Genomic DNA, 24,913 nt, shown 5'->3' with positions numbered 1-24,913 from the left:
CTTATCAAGACTTTAAATTTAGGGGGAAAAAAAGAAGAAAAAGGGGAAAAAAATCTACCAAGACTTTAAGATTAGGGAGAAAAAAGAAGAAAACAAAGAGGGGAAAAGTCTATCAGGACTTGAAATTTAGAAAGGAAATTTCCAGGGAAACAAAGGGAAAAAAAAAAAAAAATCTATCAAAACTTTCAGTTCAAGCACTTCTTTGCTTTTTCTTCCCCCAGGACACAGGGCAGGGAATCTCCTGCAATGATTTGGGTGTGAGCTCTCAGAAAAATCTTCCAGGATTTCCTCCCTCAACTTCCAGACTGTCTGCTCCTCCTGCTCCAGGAATTAAGGGTGAGTTTGGAGGAAAAACTTATTAAAAAAACCCAAAATATTAAAAAAACCCAACCACCATTTAATGCCATGGATGATGGGCAGGACCAGGCAGAAAACTTCCCATGAAGATTAAATAGAATTTTCCCCTGGTAAATGAAACTATGCAGGGCCTCACTGAGGGACATCTGCTTTATCCAAAATATTGGGACCTGCAGGATGGGGAGCTCAGCTCTGAGCTCCCATTATCAGCTCCTGCTGCTGAGAAATGCTGAGCACGTGGGAGTCACTCTGGGAGATGTTTCCAAAAGCTCACCAGGATTGTAAAATAGTCGTGCTGACACTTAAAAACAATCCCCTACTACAAATCCAGCACAGCTTCCCAGGGAAAGCCAGGAAAAACAGCTGGCACAACCTCCAGCACCCAGGACATCATTAAACAGGGAATGTCTGGTTTTTTTCTGAAATCTCCTGTTCACTTTTGGGGTTTTGAAACTGTTACCACAAAGAAAACACCTCTAGAATTTGTTTAATCAGTATTTAGTGCTCTAATGCCACTTCAGAACTGGGAGTCTGGGAAGCATCATCTTGTCAGACTACTCAGTATTCCAAAAATCTCTGCTCTGAGTCTAGGGAATGAGATGGGGAAATAATGAAAATTACCCATATTTTTATTATTTTAGGCAGGGCTGGGATGTCAGGCTCCAAGCAGCCCTAAGCACAGTCTGAACTCCATGACCATGGCAATTCCATGATTAAACAGGTGCACTTGGGCTTTCAGGTCTGCTCCCAAATCCTCCCCAATCCAACTGACAAGGCAACAAAAGGAAAATGGAATTCCAGCTCCAGCCAATTTTTTGGGGGGGAAAAAAAAGGGAAATGGAATTCCAGCTCCAGCCAATTTTTGGGGGGAAAAAAAAATCCGGCCACCAGTAAACAGACTGAATTCTGCTCTAAAAGTAGCAAGATGATACCCTTGGAAGTTGTCATTTAGACAACAAAGATTATTTATTTCCCTCCAGTTGGTTTGGTTTGGGCAGAGATTTATGGATTTCGAGTTCTCCTCAAGACAGGCACCACCTCCCAAGCCACATTTACCTGATTTGATTTATAAGCCACCACCTGTGCCAGCATTTCTGGGGAAAAGGGGGGCTCTCCCACTTCTGCTGCCACATCTTTTGTGCATTTTGAAGCATCACCACACGATTCCCCTCATCCCTGGAGAGCTCATTAAAAAACCAGAGCCCCAGAAGTGGAGCAGAAAGAAACGTAGCATGACACTTGAAAAAAAATTTACATTCAAAGTTTCCAGAAATATCCATCCTTTAAAGTAAAACAAAACCCTAAGAAAACAACAAAGCCCCACCAAAACCCTACCAAAACAAGACATTCCAGTGCACACGCTCTTCCCTGGGGACAGGCCAAAGAGAACAAAGCCACGTGATGCCATTGCTCAACGCTGCTCTTGGAAGGTGTTCAAGTGGGATGATAAGTGCAGGGTAAGCCTAGAATGACCAGAAAAAGGAATTTATCCCAAATGTAAACTCTGTCCTAGCCTTTGCCTCGACGGAGCAAACACGGTGGGGGAGCTCTGAGGTTACAAAATGCTCTGCAGGTAAACTAAGGAGATTTGTACTTTTGTTCTCCTTGACTCAGGACAAGCCTAAAATTAGCAGGGAGTGCAACACACTGTGAGTTACAGTCCCAAACCCCCAGCTCTGCAAACTGGGCAGCACAGGGACATTCAAACAAAGCTGCCCACTATTTATAATTCCTTTCAGGCACAAAACAGGGTGACGCTTCCCTTTACCAGCTTAAAAATAGAGCTCGGGGACTACAAACCCAGCCAGCAGCGTTGCTCCACAAAAGGAGGAAAATAAATCAGCACTAAATAAACTAAGTAAACTGCCGTGGAACAATGAAGCCTGGGGCTGGAAGGGGAAGCAGGGCTGCGGTTTGGGGGGATGCGGGTGCTGGGGTGGGTCCCCCAGGGTGTAAACAGCCTGGCAGGGGCTCCCCATCAGCTGCAGCCTCGCTCCGCCCCGGGCCCGGTTTCCGGGTAGTAACAGAGCAGCCAATCCGTGGAGTTGGGAGAGATCGAGGCCTTTCCCCTGCAAACACGGCTGCGAGGCTGGCACTCGCCCCAAAACTGGGGGGGACACAAAGGGGAGCCCCCAGTCTGGTGTTCTCAGGGGGGGAGATACCCGGAGAGGCCGGTATGGGGTCTGGGGGTTTCCCAGTGGGATAACCCTGTGATTCCAGGCCACTGGGGAGCACACAGCCTTCCTGCAAAAACCCTACTCTGAAAGGTCACAGGTTACTCAGGAAACTTTGGCTGGAGCCCCCCAAAACGGGGATTTATGATCAATTATTACAGATTATGATTCTCTTTTCCAGCCTCAGCACCACAAACCCAGTCAGAGGGAGACAATGAGTGCCGGGAGTTGGAGCAGGAGATTATTAAACATCAGTTCCAGAGCTCTGCCCTTCCTGCAGCCCCACGGAGAGAGAGCAGCCACCTCTCCCCTCCCCTCCTCACAACGAGGCATCCACAAAAGGACACGGACGTGTTAGGATTGAAAATAGGAATCATAAAAAGACCTTGCTCGGCTCCTAAACCTGTCAGAGCAGGAGAAGGCAGGAGTGTTATTCACCCTGCTCGGTGCCCCCTCCCCACTGGGAAAGGTAGCCCTTGGCAGGCCATAAATCCACACTATTATTCTCTGTTGGAGACGTGGAAAGGGGATGAAAAGGGAAACAGTAATGAAAATGGCAGCAAAAAAAAAAAAAAAACAAACCCAAACAAAAACCCTACACGGCAACAAAACCCTGAAAGCCCCAGGAGGAGCACATTCCTTCAGAGTCCCTTCTCCTCTGGCCACCACCGAGACCTTGCTGGCTGCCACGTCTCAAAGGAGACGCTGATGATTTGAGATCCAGAGGGGGAGATTCCCCAGGGAAGCGTCTGGGGAGCCGGGGCCTAGCGAGCTGCTCACCCCGGGCGAGTCAGGCAGACAAACAAAAAAAGGCTGGGGAGGGAGGGAGGGAGCGAGGGAGGAGTGGTGAGGAGTCATCTGACACATCCAACTTCCTAAGTTTGTTGTCCGCAGGAGACCGACTGCTCTAACCCTCACCCCTCGGAAAACAAGGAAAAAAACGGAGCCGACAACAAGGGCTTTGCTTTTGGAAAAGCCATTTTGTCAGGGGGCAGAAAGAACAGAGCAGGAAACTCCCCAAGCACCGAGAGGAATCCCAGATATTCGGGGATTTCTACCTACCCAGCTCCTAGAAACACACTTCGCAGGGAAAAACCTGCTCTTTGTCCTCCAAAATGCTGCGATCGCTGGAGAAGCCGGCAAGGAACCGAACAAAAAAGGGAAAGAAAGAAAGAAAGGAAAGAAAAAAAAAAAAAAAAAAGGAAAAGAGAGGGGGAGGGGAAAGGGAAACAGAGCAGCAGCCGATCAGGTCGGGCCCTGTCAGGCCCAGAGGTGTTTTCAGGGTATCCCTAAGAAAGGTTTTCCCCCCTCACTAAACAGCTGGAATTCCCGACCCTCCTCCCGGTGCGATTAAGCATCGATCGCAATTGGCGGAGTCTGACATGTGTGTAACTTTAAACCCCCGGATAAAAATAGCTCCGATTCGAGCACCATCAGGACTCATTTCCTATTTGCTTCAAAACAGGGCGAAAAATACACCGAGAGCAGCTTTGTGGGGAGAAAGGCGCTGGGCGAACGTCAGACAAGTTTCCTTCGATAAGCCACAAACAGGAGCGCTGCTGCTGCTCCTCCCTCCTCCCCCCCTTCCAAAAAAACACCACCAAATCCTGATAAGTTTGTTTATCTCTCTCTGGGAACTAAATCAGACTCGTTCCTCGACCCCTGGGCACCTCCAGGGCAGAGCCACCAGCCCCAAATCCTGCTGAGAGAGGTTCAGGCGACAGATCCGAGAAACATTTCATCCACTTTTGTCATTCCTACCCTTTCCCGGCTCACACCGCCACCTTGTAAACAAAAACTATTAATAAAACAATCCTAGAACCCAATTCCCAATGGTATTTTTCAACGCCACCCACTCTCCAGACAGAGAGAAAAAAAAAAAAAAAAAAAAAAAAAAAAAGGGATTCACCGCCCCATAAAGGGCCAGGAATAAAAACAAGGAGGAAAAATATAAACAGATCTATGAAGGAAGAAAGGCAAAAATAAAAAGTAATAAAGCCTAACCAAACCTGGAGGGTTACATAAACCTCTTGGGAGACAGGCTTGGGCCCTGATGCCCTTCACCCACCCCTGGGTCTGTCGAACCAGACCCCGAGGGACCCCCCCGTCCTCCCCAAAAAATTAAATCCCTAAGCCGGCACCAGAAGCTTCGTGAACCGCGGGGTGAAATGGGGGAATAAATAATCATAATAAACCCCACAAAAGCCTTTCTTTGGGCTGTGCCTGCTGGAACTGCTCTCCCCAAAGAGGCAAAAGGGGGGTGCGGGGCACCCAGATTGGGGGGGCATCACCAAGGGGGGGGTCTGCGGAGACACCCCCAGCGCCACAGAGGGGGATAAACCCCAAAATACAGCCCAAAGGGGGGGTTAGGCCTCCCCTGGTGGGCAGGGGGGGCAGATCCGACCCCCAGCTCCGGGGAGAGGCCGAGGGGCTGCGAATGGGGGGATTTGGGGCGGGGGGGGTCCCCGGTGCCCCCCGCCCTCCCAACCCCTCTGCAGGCCCGGCCGTGGGGGGGCAAGGGGGGAATCCTCGTCCCCCGTGGGCCCGGGAAAAGGGGGGGCACGACAAGGATACAGCTTGACCACGTCGGTGTCCATCCGCCTCTTGCCCGGGCTGGGGGACGACATGGTGGCCGCGGCCGCCCCCGGGGCTCCGGGCGGGCTGTCAGCGCCGCCGCCGCGGGCCGGGGCCGCCCGGCGCCGAGAGGAGCGGGGGAGCGCCGGGCCGCGAGGCGCTGGGACCCGCCGCTGTCGCTGTCGCCGCTCCTGTCGCCGCTGTCGCCGCTGTCGCCGACAGGGCCCCCCCCCCGCGCCGCTCGCGCTCCCTCAGCCGCTCCGGCCGCCTCTGCCCCAGCCTCTCTCTGGACCCCTGACGTCACCCGCGGTGACGTCACCGCCCCGCGGCGCTGCCATTGGCCGCGCCCTCAACGCTCCGCCGGCCCCGAGGCACGCCGGGAGTTGTAGTTCCGCGCGGGGGAGGTGGAAGGGCGAAATGATTGATGGGCAGCGGGTTCGAGGCCGCGCTGGGGCCGCAAATTCCAGTTCTTCCTTTTCCAATGTTTCCCGCAATTCCCCGTATTCCTTGTGTCTCCACGGCTTCTGACACTCCTCTTATCCCCCTTTTGCCTATTCCCACCATGGCCTTTTCCCATTCCCATCAGGATCAGGGAACCACCCCAGAGAATATGGATTTAGCCCATGGCCATCCTGTCCAATCCAAGCAGGAATGTGGCAGCAGGAGTCACCATTCCGGATTTCCTCTGTGACAGTGGTAAAACATTTCCTGGTGCCTCAGTTTACCCACCTGAGTGATGACAGCACTAATGGGTGTCACCCAAACCTCCCCACCCCACATTCCTGACCCCATCATCATCCCATAAATCTGCCCTGCTGTTTCCTGCCCCTGTGGAGAGGAGACACAGCCAAAGAATCCCAAAAAACTCCTCCATTTAATGTCCCAACATGCCCTGAGCCTGGCAGGGGCAGGAGGTGACAGCACCTGAGGGGACTCAAACCCACACCCCACATTCCAGGAGGGAATTTGGCATATTTGACCAGAGCAGCTGGAAAATTTGGGATAGAGAATCCTGTATTTCCCAGGCCACAGTATTCCCTGACTGGTTCCAAGCAGATGGGAGAACTGGACAGGGAAAATTAGGATTTTACCATCATTTCTTGGAATGCTTATATTCCATTTTTTTTGCAACAGGGATTATTCCAGGATATCAGGGAGTACAAACAGCACCCTGCTCCTTTCTGGGATACCTTAAGGCCACTCTTACAGCACCCAAACTTTGGAATGTGGGTGCTGAGGGAATTTTGGGGATCCTCTGAGCATTCTCCAGTGTGGAAATTGGGATGGAGGGGCTGTGGCTGGCCTTTCCCTCCTTGGAATGGGAATTTCATCCTCCCAGGATTGGGTGCATCCCATGATTCAACAGAGCAAAATGGAGATGTGGGGGAGATCCAGGAGAATCCATGGATAGGGAATGCAGGGAGTCATAGGAAATTGCTGGAAACCACTGGAAATGGGCAAGCAAAGTTCCAGGGAGCTGTAAGGAATGGGGAACCATGGGGGGCTGTGGGTCCAGGCAGCTGGAAAAGGGGCTCTTCCATCCCAGGCACTTCCCAGGACTGGGGGTATCCCCATCTCCACCCAGCAGGGCCATGGGGTGAAGCAGCCCCTCATTAGGGCCCCCTAATTAGAACCCCCTTAGGAAAGGAAGGGAATCCCCCCAAATTCAGGCCCTGCTGCTTCCTGTGGCACTCCTGCCCCAGAGGGCAGTACCCCAAAATGGTGGATCCCAGGAGAAACCCCAAGTTTTGGGGTTCAGGGAGAGCTGGGATCAGCCCTGCCCAAGGCATTCCCAGGCACAGGGCAGCCAGAATCCCAAAATCCACCCAAGGGGATGGGACAGATGAAACCTGAGAGCTGGGGCTGAGGAAATGGAGGCAGGAAATCCTTTCCCCCCAAAAAAATAAATAAAAAAGGAATGACAAATCCCTGTCATTCACAGACCTGCAGTGAAGTTGTGCCAGGCTGTGTGTGGAACCTCAGCCCTTCCCAAAGCTCCTTCCCCAATATCCTCAAGGATGCAGATGGCACCACTCCCTTCCCAAGCAGCCCAATGGATGGAAACTCATTTTTCCCCAGGTTTTGGCTCCAACCTGGGGGATTTATCACCCCAAACTGGCTATCAGCCAGAGGATTGAGACAATGCAAAAATGCCCAGAACAGGAGACAATAAAATGTGGAATGGGAAACAGGGAGGCAGCCAGGTGTTGATCCCATAATGAGCATCCCAATGAGCAGCTACACCTCCTCCTGCCCTGGGGGAAAAAAAAAAAGCACCAAGCCAGCAAGCAGGAAAAAGAAAAAAACAATAAAACTGAAATGTTTATTCCCACCTGGTGTCCCTTCCAGCTGGACACCACGGGGGTGACGAGGGGACAGTGCCACCCCACGTGTCCCTGGCACATCCCTCAGAGCTGAGGGACACAGCAGCAGTTGGTGAAGGCAGGAGAAGGTGATCCAGTGTGGTCAGGGCTCTGTTTGAGCAGAACTTCCTCAGATCCTCTTCCTGCTGCAGCAACCACAGAGAGGTTTGGCTCTCTCATGATGTCCCCATGCTGCTGCTCAGGAGGAATCCAGGCTCTCCCACTGCCTGAAAATTCTGAACACCTTGCAGGATTTCTCTGAGAGACTCTGGAAGAGATGGGGACAGAGACAGCCAGAGGTCAGGGTGCTGGAGAAGGAGCTGCAGCTGCCACAGGCAAAGGGCAGGAGGGAAACTGCAGCAAAAAAAATCATCCAAAATATCCCAGCTGGATGGGGACAGCAGTTTGTTCCTTGTTTTCATGATCCCAAATTGCTAGCTGGAGGGCAAAATAAGGAGACTGCAAGCAAGAAGCAGGAAGGGATCACAAAAAGCAGGAAAATACCCCAAAAAGCAAAAAGGGACTCCAAAAAAAGCAAAAAGGGACTCCAAAAATGCAGGAAAGGAGCTCAAGAAGCAGGAAAGGAGCCCGAAAAGTAGAAAGAGACCCCAAAAAGCAGGAAGGAACTGCAAAGGCAGAAAGAGACTCCAAAAATCAGGAAGGGACCACAAAAAACAGAAAGGGATCCCAAAAAGCAGGTAAGGAGTCCAAAAAGCAGGAAGGGATCCCAAGAAGCAGGAAGGGATTCCAAAAGCAGAAAAGGGCTCCAAAAAGCAGGAAGGGACCCCAAAAAGCAAAAAGGAACCCCAAAAAGCAGGAAGGAACCCCAAAAAGCAAAAAGGAACCCTAAAAAGCAAAAAGGAACCCCAAAAAGCAAAAAGAGACCTCAAAAAGCAGAAAGGATCTCAAGGGGCAGGAAAGGGACTCCAAAAAGCAGGAAGGGACCCCAAAAAGCAGGAAGGGACCCCAAGCATCCCCTGCTCCAGCTGGGTCTGGTGTCTCTGACTTGTGACTGGTCCTGCTGGACCATCTGGAGCTTCCCTGGCACATGGCAGAATCAGAAAATCATGGAATGGTTTGGGTTGGAAGAGACCTTAAAGATTTCAGTTCCAACCCCCTGCTGTGGGCAGGGACACCTCCCACTAGAAGGGACCTGCTGGGGACACAAATGACAGAAACCCCCAGGACAAATCCTGAAACAGGAATGCTCCAAGCAGGAAGGAGCTGGCAGGAGGAATCCAAGTGGATAATGAGATCCAGGGAGGCAGCAGCTGCTCCACAGCTACACAGGGAGGGAGTTGTGGCCTCAGCTCTGCTCCCCTGGCTTGGCAAACGTGGCAATCCAAGAGCCTGGAGCCAGGAATTGGGATGGCTGCAGAGAGGAGTTCTGGGGACACGGAATGAAACTGGATCTTGGGCAGTGCCAAGCTCAGGGATGTTATTTATAGCTGCCCTCCAGCAGCTCCAGCACAGCCTGGCCTTGGATGGAGCCAGAGCTCAGGATCTGCAGCTTGGTCCTTGTCACCTGCCTGAGCTCATGTTCATCCCAAACAAAGCCCACCCAGCCCAAATTTTTGCTGCCTGGACAAGCAGCATTAAGGTTTGGGATACCCCAGGCTCACCACTGGCTCTGTTTCAGGCACTGTGTCACATTTTTGGATGCCAAGGAGCCTCTTCAGCACCACTTCCCATCCTGGCTCGGCCTTGCCAGGCTCCTTCTCTGTCTGGGATGCAGAATCCTGCAGGGACTCCTCTCCCTCCCCAGTGCTGACCCAGGGACACCAGTCCCGGTGCTGGGAGCTGGGGTGAAAGAAGCTCCTCGAGGAAGTGTCCTGCAAGTGAGGAGGTGACAGAGAAGGGACACAACAATGGGATCTCAGCCCTGAGCTGGTTACAGGGTGTCTTGGGCTGCAATACAGGATGTGCCCAGCAATGTGAATTCTGTCCCCATCTGTTGCAGTGCCCCTGATCTCCTGGCACACATTATCTGCTCATGGGCCATCTTTAAACCAGCTGGGCAATCATCTTTATCTTTCCCACAGCCCATCCTCCCTCCAGGAGATATCTCCTGTTCATGGCCATTGAGTCCCAGGGCATGACTGATAAAATTCCATCATCCCACTGGGAGATGCTCCAGCCAGGGGAGGAGCCAAGCCTTTCCTACCCAGATAAAAACTGACATTTTGGACACCAAGGCACCTTCTTTCCACTGCATTCCAGAGGAAAACCAGACCTTTGCACATCATCCCTGCACCTTCAGAGGAAAACTACACCTTTCCAGAGGACTGTTTTGGCTTGCAAAGCAGGATGTGACCAGCAGTGTGTATTTTATCACCTTTTTAACCAGGTGGAGCAGTGATCTTTATCTCTGTGGGAGACATCTTCTGTTAATGGGGCAGGTGTTAAAACCAGGTAGGACAGTTTTCTTTATCTTTTCCACAAACTATCCTCATTCCACGAGATATCTCCTTTTAATGGCCATTGAGTCCCAGGGCATGACTGATAAAATTACATCATTCCATTCTATAGACCCTTCTACATCATCCCTGCACCTTCAGAGGAAACTGCACCTTCTCCAGGAGCACTGCTCCAGCTGAACCACATCTGCCCCTGCAGGAGGATGCAGCCACCATTGAATGGGACTGTGCCAACACCCTGACTGACTGACGGGTGTCAGCTTGGATTCTGACTCTGGCAGGGGTTGGGATTGTTCTGTGTAATACTGCATTTCTATTTTAATTTTCCTAGTAAAGAACTGTTATTCCTAATTCTCATCTCTCTGCCTGAGAGCCCCTTAATTTCAAAATGATAATAATTTGGAGGAAGGGGGTTCAAAGATAACCTCAAAGAGAAGTTTTCTGCCTTTCTTGTCAGACACCTGTCCTTCACACCAGGACACCAAGGAACTCACCAGAGGGCTGAGGAGCACTGTGTGGGTGACTCACCGAGCTGCTGGAGGAGCAGAGCCGCGCCCGCTTGGCCCTGCGCACGGGACTCGATGGCACCTCCATGGTGTCCCCTTGTCCCATGCTCCTGGTGACAGGGCGGCTCCTCAGGGCAGGGCTGCTCACATCCAGCTCACCCCTGTCCATGGAGCTGGGGGAATCCCAGCCCCTGGGGCGGGACACGGCTGGGGATGGGCTCTTCTCGTGCTGCTGAGGGGGAAATCAGGGATTCATTAATGCTCACCTGAAACACTCATCTTAGAAAATTCAGATTTTAGTTAGCTTGCTAAAAATAATTAAAAGTTAGATTTTAGAAAGGAATAGTTATCTGAAACTTAAATAATTGGTTGTCTGGCATTTTATGTTTGCTCAGCTGGGCTTGCAATGGGAAAAGATGAAACTAGTGAGCAGACCCAAAGGAACATAAACAATGCAACCAGAAATTCATTCTTTGAAAAACTGGACTGTCCCCAGAAATCATTTGTATTTGAGAGTTTAGGGTGAGGAAGACTCACCTTACTTCCTCCTTTTAAGACCCCTCCCCACAAAAATGACCCCAGACTTAATTTAAGAAGTCAATCAGTGCTTAATATCTATTCAAGCTAATTACCATAGGAAGGAGGGGATAGGAGGGGCTGTTATTATCAATATGTATTTATTTGAATCTTTTGTCAATAAATAGACTCTGTGATCACCTGTGATTTTGCAGTGTGTATCAGAGGATTACCTTACAAAAGCATTCACTTTGTAACTGTAAATTGTTAGAGAGTCTTCTGTCTGTCACAGTTGAGTATCTGTGTTAGACCAATACTCTTATTTTGGTAAATCACACCAAGGGGGTCTTGGTCAGCTCCAACCCTCCTTGGCCATCCCACAGGAGCCCTTCCCACCACAAGGATGTGTCCACTGGATTTGGATGAGGACAGCTCAGGATTTGGAGCACCTGGAGTTGGCTAAGTGTGTTGGAATCCTGGATAGTGAGAATTTTAGACTTTCTGTGCTGACAGGCACAGACCTACAAGAAAACACTGCTTTTAACCTGGAGAAGGCTTCCAAAATGGAACGACAGAACTAAAATCACTGGTGTGCAGTTTGAATAGAAGTGTGTAATATCACAGCGTGAAAAATTTAGAATTTGGGGGTTTAGAATATAGCAATATATAAAAAGAAAGATGGAGGTTTTAGGGTGGAGGTTTCTTTCTTCTTCACCTTCTCCTTCATGGGTCTAGGTGGGATTTTGTTAAATTGGATAAAAAGTGCTGCACTGTGGGTCATGGGTGTTTGGTCATTGAGTCAAAAGTAAAAATAATTGGGCAGTTTAAGTTTAAAAGACCTTGTAACAGGAGAGATAGGTAACATTTCACCATTTTTAGCTTGTTGGCTAAACTCTAACACGGATAAGAATGAATAAACATCTGAGTCCAAACACAAAAATACCATCTCTAGAGCTTTTAATCCCGACTCTGGCAAGAAGAAGAAAAGAAAATAAAACCCAATCCAAGTGTCCCTGCACCACCCAGCCGTGCCAGGAGGTACCTGCTCGGATGCTGGGTCCTGGCTCCGTGTCAGCATCCTGCGTGGGGACGTGGGGACGGGCGGGAAGCGCTCGGGAGCGGCTGGGGCGGAGCTGCTGGAGCTGCAGGAATCCAGCTCAGGGCCTGCAGCAGATTCCAGCTGCTGGAAACCCCACAGCCCCACCCTGCGCATGCAGCGGGAGCAGGTGATCACCGGCAGGTTCATGGAGCCGGAGGCGGCGCTGCGGGGACGGAGACAAGGCGTGGGTCACCATGGTATCCTTACGGGATCACCATGGGATCGTCATGGGATCATCATGGGATCGTCACGGGATCATCACGAGATCGTCACGGGTTCATCACGGGATCCTCATGGGATCGTCACGGGATCACCATGGGATTGTCACGGGATCCTCAGGAATCCTTATTGGATCCTCATGTGATACTCATGGAATCTTCACGGGATCACCATGAGATTGTCACGGGATCATCACGGGATCCTCATGGGATCGTCACGGGATCCTCGTGGGATCACCACGGGATCGTCACAGGATCATCACATGATCCTCATGGGATCATCATGGAAACCTTACAGGATCCTTGTAGGATCCTCATGGGATCCCCATGGAATCCTCAGGGGATCGTCACAGGATCCTCGTGGGATCCTCGTGGGATCCTCAGGAATCCTCAAGTGATTGTCACAGGATCACCATGGAATCCTCAGGAATCCTCATGGGATCACCACTGAATCCTTATGGTATCCTCACAAGATCCCCATGGAATCCTCATAGGTATCCTCACAGGATCCCCATGGAATCCTCATGGAACCGTTATGGGATCCTCACAGAATCCTCATGGGATTCGCAGGAATCATCATGGGATCCTCATGGAATCCTCATGAAACCCTCGTGGGGTCCTCATGGGATCCTTATGGAATCCCCATGGGATCCTCAGGAATCCTCATGGGATCCCCATGGAATCCTTATGGGATCCTCAAGGGATCCTAATGGAATCCTCATTAAATTCTCAGGAATCCTCACAGGATCCTCATAGAATCCCAGGATGGGTTGGGAGGGATCTTAAAAATCATCTCATTCCAATCCCTCACAGTTAGGGACACCTCCCACTATCCCAAGGAAAGGATTTTAGGAAAAGGCTGGATCTTAGGAAAAGGTTGGATCTTAGGAAAAGGCTGGATCTTAGGCAAAGGCTGCTCCAAGCCCAATCCAACCCAGTCTTGGACACTTTCAGGGATGATGAAAGTCAGGAAAGGTGATCAGGGATAAGTCTGGGCTTGGAAAAGTCAGGGGAAAAATTCCATTAAACTCCTTCTAGGATTAAAACTGGCTCAGTTGCTTTTTGCCTTGCCAAGAGGGGAAAAGAAGGGAAAAGAGGGGAAAAGAGGGGAAAAGAGGGAAAAATGTGGTGAAATAAGGGATGCAGGAATGTAATGGAATAGTGTGAAAATAGTTAAATAAGGGAAGCAGGATGCTAGTGAAAAAGAGGGAAAATGGGAAAATAATGACACAAAAAAGAGGAAAATAGGAAAAAAAATCAGGTAGGCAGAAGCATGGTTAAAAAAATGGAAATTAGGAAAAAAAAACACACAAAGGAAGTAGGAGAGTAGTAAAAAAGGGAAAATAAAACCAGGTAGGCAGAGGCATGGTAAAAAAGAGAGAAAATGGGAAAATACTGCAGGAGAGTAGTAAATAAGGGAAAATAAAATCAGGTAGGCAGAAGCATGGTGAAAAAGAGGGGAAACAGGAAAACAGTAAAATAAGGGAAGTGAGAGTGTTGTGAAAAAGAGGGAAAACACCAAAAATAGTGAAAAAAGGGATAGTGAACATTGCACAGGAGGAACACTGCACATCCCTCCAGCCTCCCACAGGTTTCATGGCAAGCCCAGAGCAAGGGGGACATTCCAGGCCTCCCCTGCAGCCCTGCCCACCTGCAGGTCCAGCCACACAGTGCCAGGATACAGGCAGGAACCTGCACCTGCAGGATTTCTGTGGAAATCTTCCCAGGAGTCTTTTCTCCCTCTGTTCCTTTGTGCTCCAGCTCCTCCTCGATGAGCTGGAGGAGCCGAGTGATCCTTTCCTCTGTCAGGGACTGTGGAGCACAGGGATAAATTAATTGGTTTTTACTCCCAAATAATGGAGAAAAATCCTTTTTTCACCTCCTAGAATTGCATTGTCCAGCTCCAGTTAATAGGGAAAAATCTCTCACAGCAGTCCTCCTTCCCTCTGGCTCCCCATTCCATGAAATCTGCCCCTTTCCCCAAGCAGTGGAACAGGTTCCTGCTGTGGTTTGGGGAGTCTCTTTGGGATTTCTGAGCTCAGCCAGCCCTAAACCAGCCCTAAACCAGCCCTAAACCAGCCTGTGCTTGTGCTGAATGGATGAAGATTCCCTGGATCCCACACAGCTCCTGGCTGCCCAGAGCCATCTGTTCCCTGGCCAAGGAGTGTCCAGCAAGCCAGACTTGGCTGCAGCACAGCAAAGCCAGGACAGTCCCTACAGGGTGACAATTCCACACTTGTTCCTGGCTTTTCCTGATTTTCCCTCCTGCCTGTGGAGCTGCTTCACCTGCCCAGGCCTCTGCCCACACCTCAGGTCCAGGCCAGCCCCAGATTCCTGGCTCCAGATGTGTGGCATCCCAGCTAAAAGGAAGATCCACGGGCTGCCACTTCTCATGGAATACTTGGAGCTGCCAAGGAGAGATCCCAAAGGAATCTGTGGGATCCCAAATCCCCTCTCCCAGGCACCACAGAACAGCCTGGACACTGGGAAAGGTCCAGAGTGGGAACCACACACACTTCCCAGCTGATGAGCCATCCCAAACTCCTCTTTACATGTTTCCCTGGTGGCAATTCCACACATGAGGAATGTCCAAGGGAAAAAAACTAGATGGGAGTACATCACTCACACACACACAGAGGTTGAAATTCCTGATTTTGGGTGCACCCAGGATCCTCCCAGAAGCCTGGAAAGCTCCAGATTTTGGGAGCAGGAGGGAACTCACCATGTTTTTCAGATCTTCTGGTCTGAGGGAGGGCAGCTGCAGCTCCAGCTGGCACAGGCTCTGGAAACGATCCAGGAAATCCTGGAGGAGAACTCTGGGCTCATCCACCAGCAGCCTGGCAAAGCGATCTGGGGAGAAAAAAAAAATGTGCTCAGCATTCCCAACCCCTCCTCACCCCACAGGGAAAGGCAGCACAGCAGCCCAGCCAGGGTCTGCACCTAAATGCAGCTTTAGGAAAATTTAGGAAAAGGCTGGACTTCTGGAAAGGCTGGATTTTAGGAAAAGGTTGGATTTTAGGAAGAGGTTGGATTTTAGGAAAAAGTTGGATTTTAGGAAAAAGTTGGATTTTAGGAAGAGGTTGGATTTTAGGAAGAGGTAAGAATTTAATTTAAAGTTTGGATTTCTGGAAAGACTCAATTTCAGGAAAAGATTGGATTTCAGGAAAAGGCTAGATTTTAGGAAAGATTGGATTTTAGGAAAAGGCTGAATTTTGGGAGAAGGTGGGATTTTAGGAAGAGATAGGATTATAGGAAAGGTTGGGTTTTGGGAGAAGGTGGGATTTGAGGAAAAGGCCTGATTTTAGGAACAGGAGGGATTGGAGGAAAAGGTTGGATTTTAGGAAGAGGCTAGATTTTAGGAAAAGGCTCTTCCCTCATAGGGAACATAAATGCAGTTATAGGATAAAAGGGAATGACCTTAAGGTGAAAGAGATTTTTTATTTGCTTTCCTGTTGTATTTCACCATTCCCACTGGGAAAAGGATGTGATGACAGGAATAACAATGGAAAGAGGGAAAAATTGAGAATAATGCAGGAATGTGAGGCACCCACCTGGGCAGGGGCTGTCTGGCCAGAAGCAGAACTTCTCATGGGCAGTGCTCAGGGCCCTCCTGAGCTCCTCACAGCGCTCCTTGTCTGCAGGGAAATAAAAACAGGGAATGGGCAGGAAAAGCAAGGCAGGATGGGAGAATTTCCCTTGGATGCTGCCTGAAAATTCACTTCAGTCCTTTCCCCCTTCCCACCAAGAGGAATTCCAGGAACAGCAAATGTCACCTCAGCAGTCCCACCTGCTCACAGCCAAAATCCTCCCCATTCCCAGGCACAGGAGCTCCCAAAGGATAAAAAAAAAAAAAATCTGACATTTAATTTCACTTTTTCAGAACCTAATCGTTTCTTTCCCAGGTTTTTTTTTTTTTTTTATGCTTTCTTCCCAATCTTTTGATTATTTTAGATTTTCCTAACCTGGTGTGATTTCCAATGGAATAATTAGGCCAAGGTTTATTTAACAGAGATAATCTGAATAAACAGGGAATGTTGATACTGAGTGACCCAAAAGGAAAGGCTCAGTATTGCCATGAGCCACATGGCACCTGGCAGGGATGTGAACAGGGTGTTTCACTTCCAGGGGAACTGCAGCCAGGAAAATTGAGAAGTGGGGATGACATTTCCTTGTGGGATAATAAGGAGTTTATTAATTAAATCTCACAATGTAATTTCTGCCTGAATAGCCTTAGTGAGCAGCAACCACCACACCAGAAACGTTCAGTGGAGGATCAGGGAAGCAGATCCAAGAATTGGGAAAGAAAAGTTTTAAAAGAGAATTTTTAAAAAGGATTTTCAGATCCTTAAATGCATCCAGAGGGCAACAAGGCTGGAGAAATGGCTGGAAAACCTGGAAAGAGGCTGAGAGCCTTGGGATTGTTTGGAGAAAAGGAGGATGAGGGGTGAATTCTGCACCTTTCTGAGAAGGGAAGTGCTGAGCTCTTCACCCTGGAATCCTGTGGCAGGACTGGCACAGAATTCCAGCATGGGAATGGCTCAGAGCTGCACCAGGGGAGGCTCAGGCTCAACATCAGGAATTATTTCTCTACCAAGATCATCCAATTCTGGAATATTCCCAATGCTCCAAGACTGAAAGTGTTTCAGATGGTTTTGGATAATCCCCTTGGTCTGATTTAAGGTTTGGAACCTCACTGTGGTTTCCCAGTCCTTAAAGGATGGGTACAGAGAGGATGGAGGGTCTCCTTTCCATGAGAGGACAAGGAGCAGAGGGGACAGGGTGTGCTGGGAGAGGTTTTATCCCAGTATAAAGAAAGACATTTTTTACAGTAAGAATTCCATCATTCCATAGACACCATCATTCCTTAGAACCATCATTCCCTGGGATCATCATTCCCTGAGATCATCATTTCTTGAACACAATTCATTGGAACCATCATTCCCTGAAAACATAATTCCTTTCCTTGGAACCATCCTTTCCTGGGGCTATAATTCCCTGGGACCATTATTCCTTGGAACCATCATTCCTTAGGACCATTAATCCTTGAAAACATAATTCCCTGAGACCATCATTTCCTAAAACCATCACTCCTTGGAACTATCACTCCCTGAGATCATCATTCCCTGAAACCATTGTTCCCTGAGATCATAATTCCCTAGGACCATCATTCCCTGAAAACATAATTCCTTGGAACCATCATTCCCTGAAAACATAACTCCTTTCCTTGGGGCTACCACTTCTTGAGATCATCATTCCTTAGAACCACCATTCCCTGAGATCATCATTCCCTGAAACCATCACTCCTTAGGACCATCATTCCTTGGAACAATAATTCCCTGGGATCATCATTCCCTGAAACCATCATTCCCTGAGATCCTCTTTCCCTGAAAACAATTCCTTAGAACCACCATTCCCTGTGATCATCATTCCCTGAGATCATCATTCCTTGGAACCATCATTCCCTGGGATCATCATTCCCTTAAACCATCATCCCTTAGGGCCATCATTCCCTGAGATCATCATTCCTTGGGGCCAGAATTCCATGAGATCATAATTCCTTTCCTTGGAACCATCATTCCCTGAGGCTATCATTCCTTGAGATCATCATTCCCTGAAAACATCATTCCCTTAAACCATCATTCCTTGGAACCATCATTCCCTGTGATCATCATTCACTGAGATCATCATTCCTTGGGGCCATAATTCCCTGAAAATATAATTCCTTTCCTTGGAACAATCATTCCCTGAAACCATCACTCCTTGGAACCACCATTCCCTGAGATCATCATTCCCTGGGACCATCATTCCCTGAAAACAATTCCTTGGAACCATCATTCCTTGGAACCACCATTCCCTGGGACCATTCCTGGGACCTGCAGCTTTAAGATCCCTCCCAACTCTCTCCCTGCAACCCCACCACCCCTCCCAGCTGGAACTCCCCTACCCCAACCCACCTCCAACAACAAACCAGGACTGCTTATCCCATTCCCCCAAACCCAACATCCATTCCAGGATTTTGAGACAAAAATTTCCAGGATTTTGGGGCCAGAATTCCTGGGGTTTTGGGGCAGGAATTCCCAGGGTTAGGGTCTTAAAATTCCAAGGATTTTTGGGCTGAAATTCCCAGAGTTTTCAGGATGGAATTCTGAGAGTTCTAAGTTTGGAGTTCCCAGGATTTTGGGGCAGGAATTCCCCGATTTTGGGGCTGAAATTCCCAGACACCCCAAACCTTGGCTGTTTCCCAAGACACCCCAAACCCCCAACCACCCCTGGAAATCCCGAAATCCCAAAACCCCAAAAACCTGCAATCCCAAAACCCCGAAACCCCAAAATCCCGCAATCCCGAAATCCTGCAATCCCAAAACCCTGAAATCCTGCAATCCCAAAACCCTGAAATCCTGCAATCCCGCAGTCCCAAAATCCCAAAATCCTGCAATCCTGAAATCCCAAAACCCCGAAATCTTGCAATCCCGAAACCCTGCAATCCCAAAAACCCAAAACCCCAAAACCGTGAAATCCCACAATCCCAAAATCCCAAAACCCCAAAATCCTGAAATCCCGCAATCCCAAAACCCCGAAATCCAAAAATCCCAAAGCCCCGAAACCCCAAAACCCCGAAATCTCAAAATCCCGCAATCCCAAAACCCCAAAATTCCGCAATCCCAAAACACCGAAATCCCAATATCCCAAAATGCCAAAACCCCAAAATCCTGCAAGCCCAAAACCCCAAAATACCAAAATCCCAAAATCTCGAAATCCTGAAATACCAAAACCCCAAAACCCCAAAACCCCAGAATCCCCAAATCCTGCAATCCCAAAACCCCGAAATCCCAAAATCCCCAAATCCTGCAATCCCAAAATCCCAAAACCCCGAAATCCTAAAATCCCGAAATCTCACAATTCCAAAACCCCGAAACCCTGAAATTCCAAAACCCCAAAACCCCAAAACCCCAGAATCCCCAAATCCTGCAATCCCAAAACCCCGAAATCCCAAAACCCCAAAATCCCCAAATCCTGCAGTCCCAAAACCCCGAAATCCCACAATCCCCAAATCCTGCAATCCCAAAACCCCGAAACCCCAAAATCCCAAAAACCTGCAAGCCCAAAATAACCAAAATCCTGAAATATCGAAATCCTGAAATCCCAAAACCCCCAAACCCCAAAATCTCGAAATCCTGAAATCCCAAAACCCCGCAATCCCAAATCCCGAAATCCTGAAATCCCCAAATCCCGCAATCCCAAAACCCCAAAATCCTGAAATCCCACAATCCCAAAACCCCACAATCCCAAAACCCTGAATCCTGCAATCCCAAAACGCCGAAATCCCAATATCCCAAAACGCCGAAATCCCAATATCCCAAAATCCCCAAATCCCGCAATCCCAAAACCCCAAAATCCCCAAATCCCAAAATCCTGCAAGCCAAAAATACCAAAATCCCGCAATCCCAAAACGCCGAAATCCCAATATCCCAAAATGCCAAAACCCCCAAATCCCAAAACCCCCAAATCCTGCAATCCCAAAACCCCAAAATCCCCAAATCCTGCAATCCCAAAACCCCGAAATCCCAAAATCCCCAAATCCTACAATCCCAAAATCCCAAAACCCCGAAATCCTAAAATCTCGAAATCTCACAATCCCAAAACCCTGAAACCCTGAAATTCCAAAACCCCAAAACCCCACAATCCCCAAATCCTGCAATCCCAAAACCCCGAAATCCCAAAACCCCAAAACCCCAAAATCCCCAAATCCTGCAGTCCCAAAACCCCGAAATCCCACAATCCCCAAATCCTGCAATCCCAAAACCCCGAAACCCCAAAATCCCAAAAACCTGCAAGCCCAAAATAACCAAAATCCTGAAATATCGAAATCCTGAAATCCCAAAACCCCCAAACCCCAAAATCTCGAAATCCTGAAATCCCAAAACCCCGCAATCCCAAAACCCCAAAATCCCGAAATCCTGAAATCCCCAAATCCTGCAATCCCAAAACCCCAAAATCCTGAAATCCCACAATCCCAAAACCCCGAATCCTGCAATCCCAAAACGCCGAAATCCCAATATCCCAAAACCTCCAAATCCCAAAATCCCAAAACCCCGAAATCCCAAAATCCCAAAACCCCGAAATCCCAAAATCCCAAAACCCCAAAACCCCAAACCCCCAAAAACCTGCAATCCCAAAACCCCAAAATACCAAAATCCCAAAATCTCGAAATCCTGAAATCCCAAAACCCCAAAATCCCAAAATCCCCAAATCCTGCAATCCCAAAACCCCAAAATCCCAAAATCCCCAAATCCTGCAATCCCGAAATCCCAAAACCCCGAAACCCTGAAATTCCAAAACCCCAAAACCCCAAAATCCCCAAATCCTGCAATCCCAAAACCCCAAAACCCCAAACCCCCCAAATCCTGCAATCCCAAAACCCCAACCCCGACCCCACTCACAGTTGCTGAGGTCGAAGGCCAGCTGCAGGCTCACGCACAGATGTGCCTGGCAGCTGGAGCACCGCAGCATGTCACACTCCACGTTCTGCCAGCCGAACCGGGCGCACACCAGCGGCGACAGCGACGGCGGCTTCCCCGCCCACTTCAGCGGGTCCCGGCGTCAAGGAGAAACTCCCGGCAGTTTTTTTGGGGTGGGGAAAGCTCTGAGAGCGGGATGTGGTTTCTTCAGGAGGGGAAACAAAGGGGCAGGACACAGGGGATGGCTGGAGCTGTGCCAGGGGAGTGTAGGTAAAAGCGGGATTTAAGGAGAAAGTGGGATTTTTGGAAAATGCTGGAATTTAGGAAAGATTGGGTTTTTAGGAAGAGGGTGGATTTTATAAGGTGGGATTTTAAGAATAGGCTGGATCTTGGGAAAAGGTCGGATTTCAGGAAAAGGTTGGATTATAGGAAAAGTATGGATTATATGAAAAGGTGGGATTTTAGAAAAAGGTTGGATTTTAGGAAGAGGTTGGACTTTAGGAAATGGTTGGATTTTAAGAACAGGCTGGATTTCAGGAAAAGACTGGGTTATCAGAAAAGGTGGGATTTTGGAAAATGCTGGATTGGTTTTAGGAACAAGTGGGATTTGAGGAAAAGGTTGGATTTTAAGAAGAGACTGGATTTTGGGAAAAGGCTGGATTTTAGGATGAGGTTGGGTTTCAGGAAAACATGGGATTTTAGGAAAAGGCTGGATTTTAGGAAAAGGTTGGATTTTAGAAAAAGGTTGGATTTTAGGAAAAGGCTGGGTTATCAGAAAAGGTGGGATTTTGGAAAATGCTGGATTTTAGGAAAAGGGTGGAATTTAAGAAAAGGCCTGGTTTTAGGAACATGTGGGATTTGAGGAAAAGGCTGGATTTTAAGAAGAGGCTGGATTTCAGGAAGAGGTTGGATTTTAGAAAGAGGTTGAATTTTAGGAAAAAGTTGGATTTCAGGAAAAGGTAAGAATCTCATTAAAAAGTTAGATTTCTAGAAAGACTGGATTTTAGGAAAAGATGGGATTTCAGGAAAAGGCCAGATTTTAGGAAAGACTGGATTTTAGGAAAAGGTTGGATTTCAGGAGAAGATGGGATTTTAGCAGAAGGTGGGATTTGAGGAAAAGATTGGATTTTAAGGAGAGGCTGGATTTTGGGAAAAGGTTACATTTCAGGAAAAAGTTGCATTTTAGGAAGAGGCTGGATTTTAGGAAGAGGCTGGAATTCTGGAAAGGCTGGATTTCTGAAAAAGGCTGGAATTTTAGGAAAAGGCTGGATTTCAGGAAGAGGTGGGATTCTAGAAAAAGGTTGGATTTTAGGAAAAGGCTCTTCCCCCAGAGGGTGCTGAGTAACTCAGCATTCCCCTGGCAAAGCTCCAGGTGCATTTGCACACCTTTTAGGGACAGGGCAGAATTTTGGGATGTCTGTGCAAGGCCAGAAATTGGACCAATGATCCCTGTGGATCCCTTTCCCCACAATTCCAAGGTGGAATTCCCAGCATCCCAAAGGATATGGTGAATGTTTCCACTCTGCTGAAATAAGCTTCCCTGCTGGCAGACTCCAAGGACAGAGCCTCCATTTGGGAAGGTCCATTAGCTTGCTCTGAGCAGTCAGATGTGTCTTTCCTAAAAGGGAAAAAAAAAAAAAAAAAAAAAAAAAAAAGCACAGAGTACTTCCTAATCCACTACTCCTCAGGTTTCTCCTGACATGGATTTTCTCCAGAGCCCCCCATTCCCAACTTTTCATTAATTCCTAATAAAACAATGAGTGAATAAAATGCCAAGGGCACCTTGAATTGCAGTGAACTTTCCAAATGAGCCAAAATTCAGGTGTGGTTGGGACAAGAGAGCCTCTGAGACACCCCCAAAGCTCAGCCCCCATTGCTCCCAGTGCCTCCCAGTCTCCCCAGTAACCCCTGGCACTCCCAGTGCCCCACCGAGGTGTGACCAGTGTGATCAGCACGTGGCCAGTTAAGGACATGGGGATTTGACAGGTCACTTCACTGGGCTGCCCCCAGTATCATCCCAGTGCACTCCCAGTGTCCCCAGTATCCTCCCGGTGCCCTCCCAGTGTCCCCAGTGCCCTCCCAGCGCCCCACAATCTATTCCCACTGCTGCTTGCTTGTCCTTCCAGTATTCCCAGTGCCCCACAGTCTCTCCAGTATTCCCAGCTCCCCACAGTCACTCCAGTATTCCCAGTGCCCGAGTCCCCCCAGTATACCCAGCTCCCCACAGTCACTCCAGTATTCCCAGTGCCCCCGAGTCTCTCCAGTATTCCCAGTGCCCCCGAGTCACTCCAGTATTCCCAGTGCCCCTGAGTCTCTCCAGTATCCCCAGTGCCCGAGTCTCTCCAGTATTCCCAGTGCCCCCAAGTCTCTCCAGTATTCCCAGTGCCCCCGAGTCACTCCAGTATTCCCAGTGCCCCTGAGTCTCTCCAGTATTCCCAGTGCCTGAGTCTCTCCAATATTCCCAGTGCCCCCAAGTCTCTCCAGTATTCCCAGTGCCCCCGAGTCTCTCCAGTATCCCCAGTGCCCGAGTCTCTCCAGTATTCCCAGTGCCCCCCAATCCCACCAGTGCTCCCTCCCAGCACCCCCAGTTCCCAGTGCTCCCCAGTCGCTCCCAGCTCTCTTTTCCCGTTATCCTTCCCCAATAAAAACTCCCAGCACCTCCCAATCCCCTCCAGCTGCAAATCCTCCCAAATAACCCCGAGGGGTCCCCAGTCCCCTCACGAGCCCCCAGTCCCCCCTCCCCTCACACAGCCGGGCCTGTCCCGGTCCCAGCGCGCCCCTCCCGCCGCTGTCCCTCACCCGCCGGGCCCGGGCCCCTCGGTGGCGATGCCGCCATCGATGAGATCGCGGATCTGCCGGGGGGTGACGGGGGGCGGCCGCCCGCGGTTCCCCCCTGAGGCCGAGGCCGCCGCCGCCATCGCTCCCCCGCCGCTGGGCGCCGCCATCTTGGCCCCGCCCACCCGTCACGGCCCCGGGGTTTATAAATGAGAAATAAAACTTGATATTTACGGGATTAGCTGAAGGGGGTTCTTTCTAACCCCCAGGTGCTCTATAGGCTCCTACTTGTCGGGTAATCTTAAATAAGTAAAGCAGCTAATAGTTAAAAAGGTTATTTATTACACACATCTTATTACAAAGCACATCAGTCTCAAAAGGCAACAGCAAAAGCAATGGCAAAGCAGCAGCAATAGGCGAATGGCTGGAAGCCAGAATGGCTAAAAACAAGTGGCTAAAAGCAACAACTCTCCCAATCCATACTGTTATATAGGATTTCTCCAACAAGCTAAGATGCAAACTCAGACCACCACTCTTTAACCTATTAGAATTCCAGTTTCTTAGCTCACCAGGTTACATATAGAACTATGCATACACTCCATCGTGTTCTGTCTAAGAAATGTCAGCAATATTCTCACTATAACTCTATTATGTCTAAGTCCTGTCTACAGCTGTGGGCCTGGAGCCTCTGCTGAAGATATCAGTGTGTTTGCAACCTTCACTATAACACTCACTGCTACTGTGGCATTTGAGACCTTTTACTTGCTAAAAACATCAGAACTCACTCTAAGATTTATTCAATCCCTACACTCTGATTACTCAAACCCCTGACTCACTGACTCCAACAGATATTCAGCAAAATTTAGATTGCTTTATTTTATATAGACAGAGCAAGCAGCGCTGGGAAAAACGTGAGGGGTCACCGCCCACTCCACACTTCCACCGAACTTGGTTTGCAGCTCTCTTTTTATAGGATGGTTTTCTTTGTAGTCATCAATAATTGTTATTGTTTTGGTGTAGTAATTATGCAATGTAAGCAGTGGTGGTCAAAGAAACTTCCAAACTTCCGTGGGACAGATCTTCGGACAATTGGTCATGGAACCATCTGCTCTTGGTAGACAAAAAACAGAACAAGTGGGAAGTCTGATCTTTAGCAGAGAGTTTGTGATTGATCACACACAAAGGCAGGAAATCTGATTCTGCAAAAAAACCTTTCAGACTGTGAAAACCCCCCCCCCTTTTTTTTTTTTTTTTTTCTTTTACAAACTGGTATACAATATTCAATATACAAAATTCATAACAGGGGGATTTAAACAGAATGGGTTTAATCATATATTTCCCTTTATCTATGTCCATGTTATTTTCTTTTTTTAAGCATTCTGGTTCATACAAACTCCAAAACTTCGATGATTAACACAAATCGCTTATCAATTATCACAAGGGGAAACGCGGCCC

The 24,913-nt window shown here is 48.9% G+C and overlaps 2 protein-coding genes across 3 annotated transcripts in view; both read right to left on the bottom strand.

The window, feature by feature from the left end:
• The window catches only part of UBE2H (ubiquitin conjugating enzyme E2 H), a 35,737-nt gene extending 30,345 nt beyond the window's left edge, over positions 1-5,392 (bottom strand). Inside the window, exon 1 of the mRNA XM_056482326.1 lies at positions 5,106-5,392. Coding sequence (XP_056338301.1) covers positions 5,106-5,158 — 53 coding nt within the window. The 5' untranslated portion in view covers positions 5,159-5,392. The remainder of the gene's footprint in view (positions 1-5,105) is intronic.
• Positions 5,393-7,409: 2,017 nt separating this feature from the next.
• On the bottom strand, positions 7,410-23,639 carry ZC3HC1 (zinc finger C3HC-type containing 1). Of its 2 annotated transcripts, none has more exons than XM_056482319.1 (10): positions 23,483-23,639; positions 22,191-22,301; positions 20,666-20,817; positions 15,776-15,859; positions 14,947-15,074; positions 13,876-14,036; positions 11,950-12,169; positions 10,414-10,623; positions 9,091-9,300; positions 7,410-7,736 (listed from the first exon to the last, which is right to left on the bottom strand). In XM_056482319.1, exons 1-10 carry the CDS (start codon positions 23,626-23,628, stop codon positions 7,668-7,670), a joined length of 1,491 nt encoding a protein of 496 aa, XP_056338294.1. In that variant the 5' UTR covers positions 23,629-23,639; the 3' UTR covers positions 7,410-7,667. The 2 variants fall into 2 exon arrangements, with proteins under 2 accessions (XP_056338294.1, XP_056338295.1); XM_056482320.1 differs by having other exon boundaries at positions 10,414-10,620.
• Between the last annotated feature and the right edge of the window lie 1,274 nt (positions 23,640-24,913).

This window comes from Oenanthe melanoleuca, chromosome 1A (assembly GCF_029582105.1).
Source record: "Oenanthe melanoleuca isolate GR-GAL-2019-014 chromosome 1A, OMel1.0, whole genome shotgun sequence".
Lineage (NCBI taxonomy): Eukaryota > Metazoa > Chordata > Aves > Passeriformes > Muscicapidae > Oenanthe > Oenanthe melanoleuca.
The sequence above is the reverse complement of the archived record's forward strand: the minus strand, read 5'-3'. Positions and strand labels throughout refer to the sequence as shown.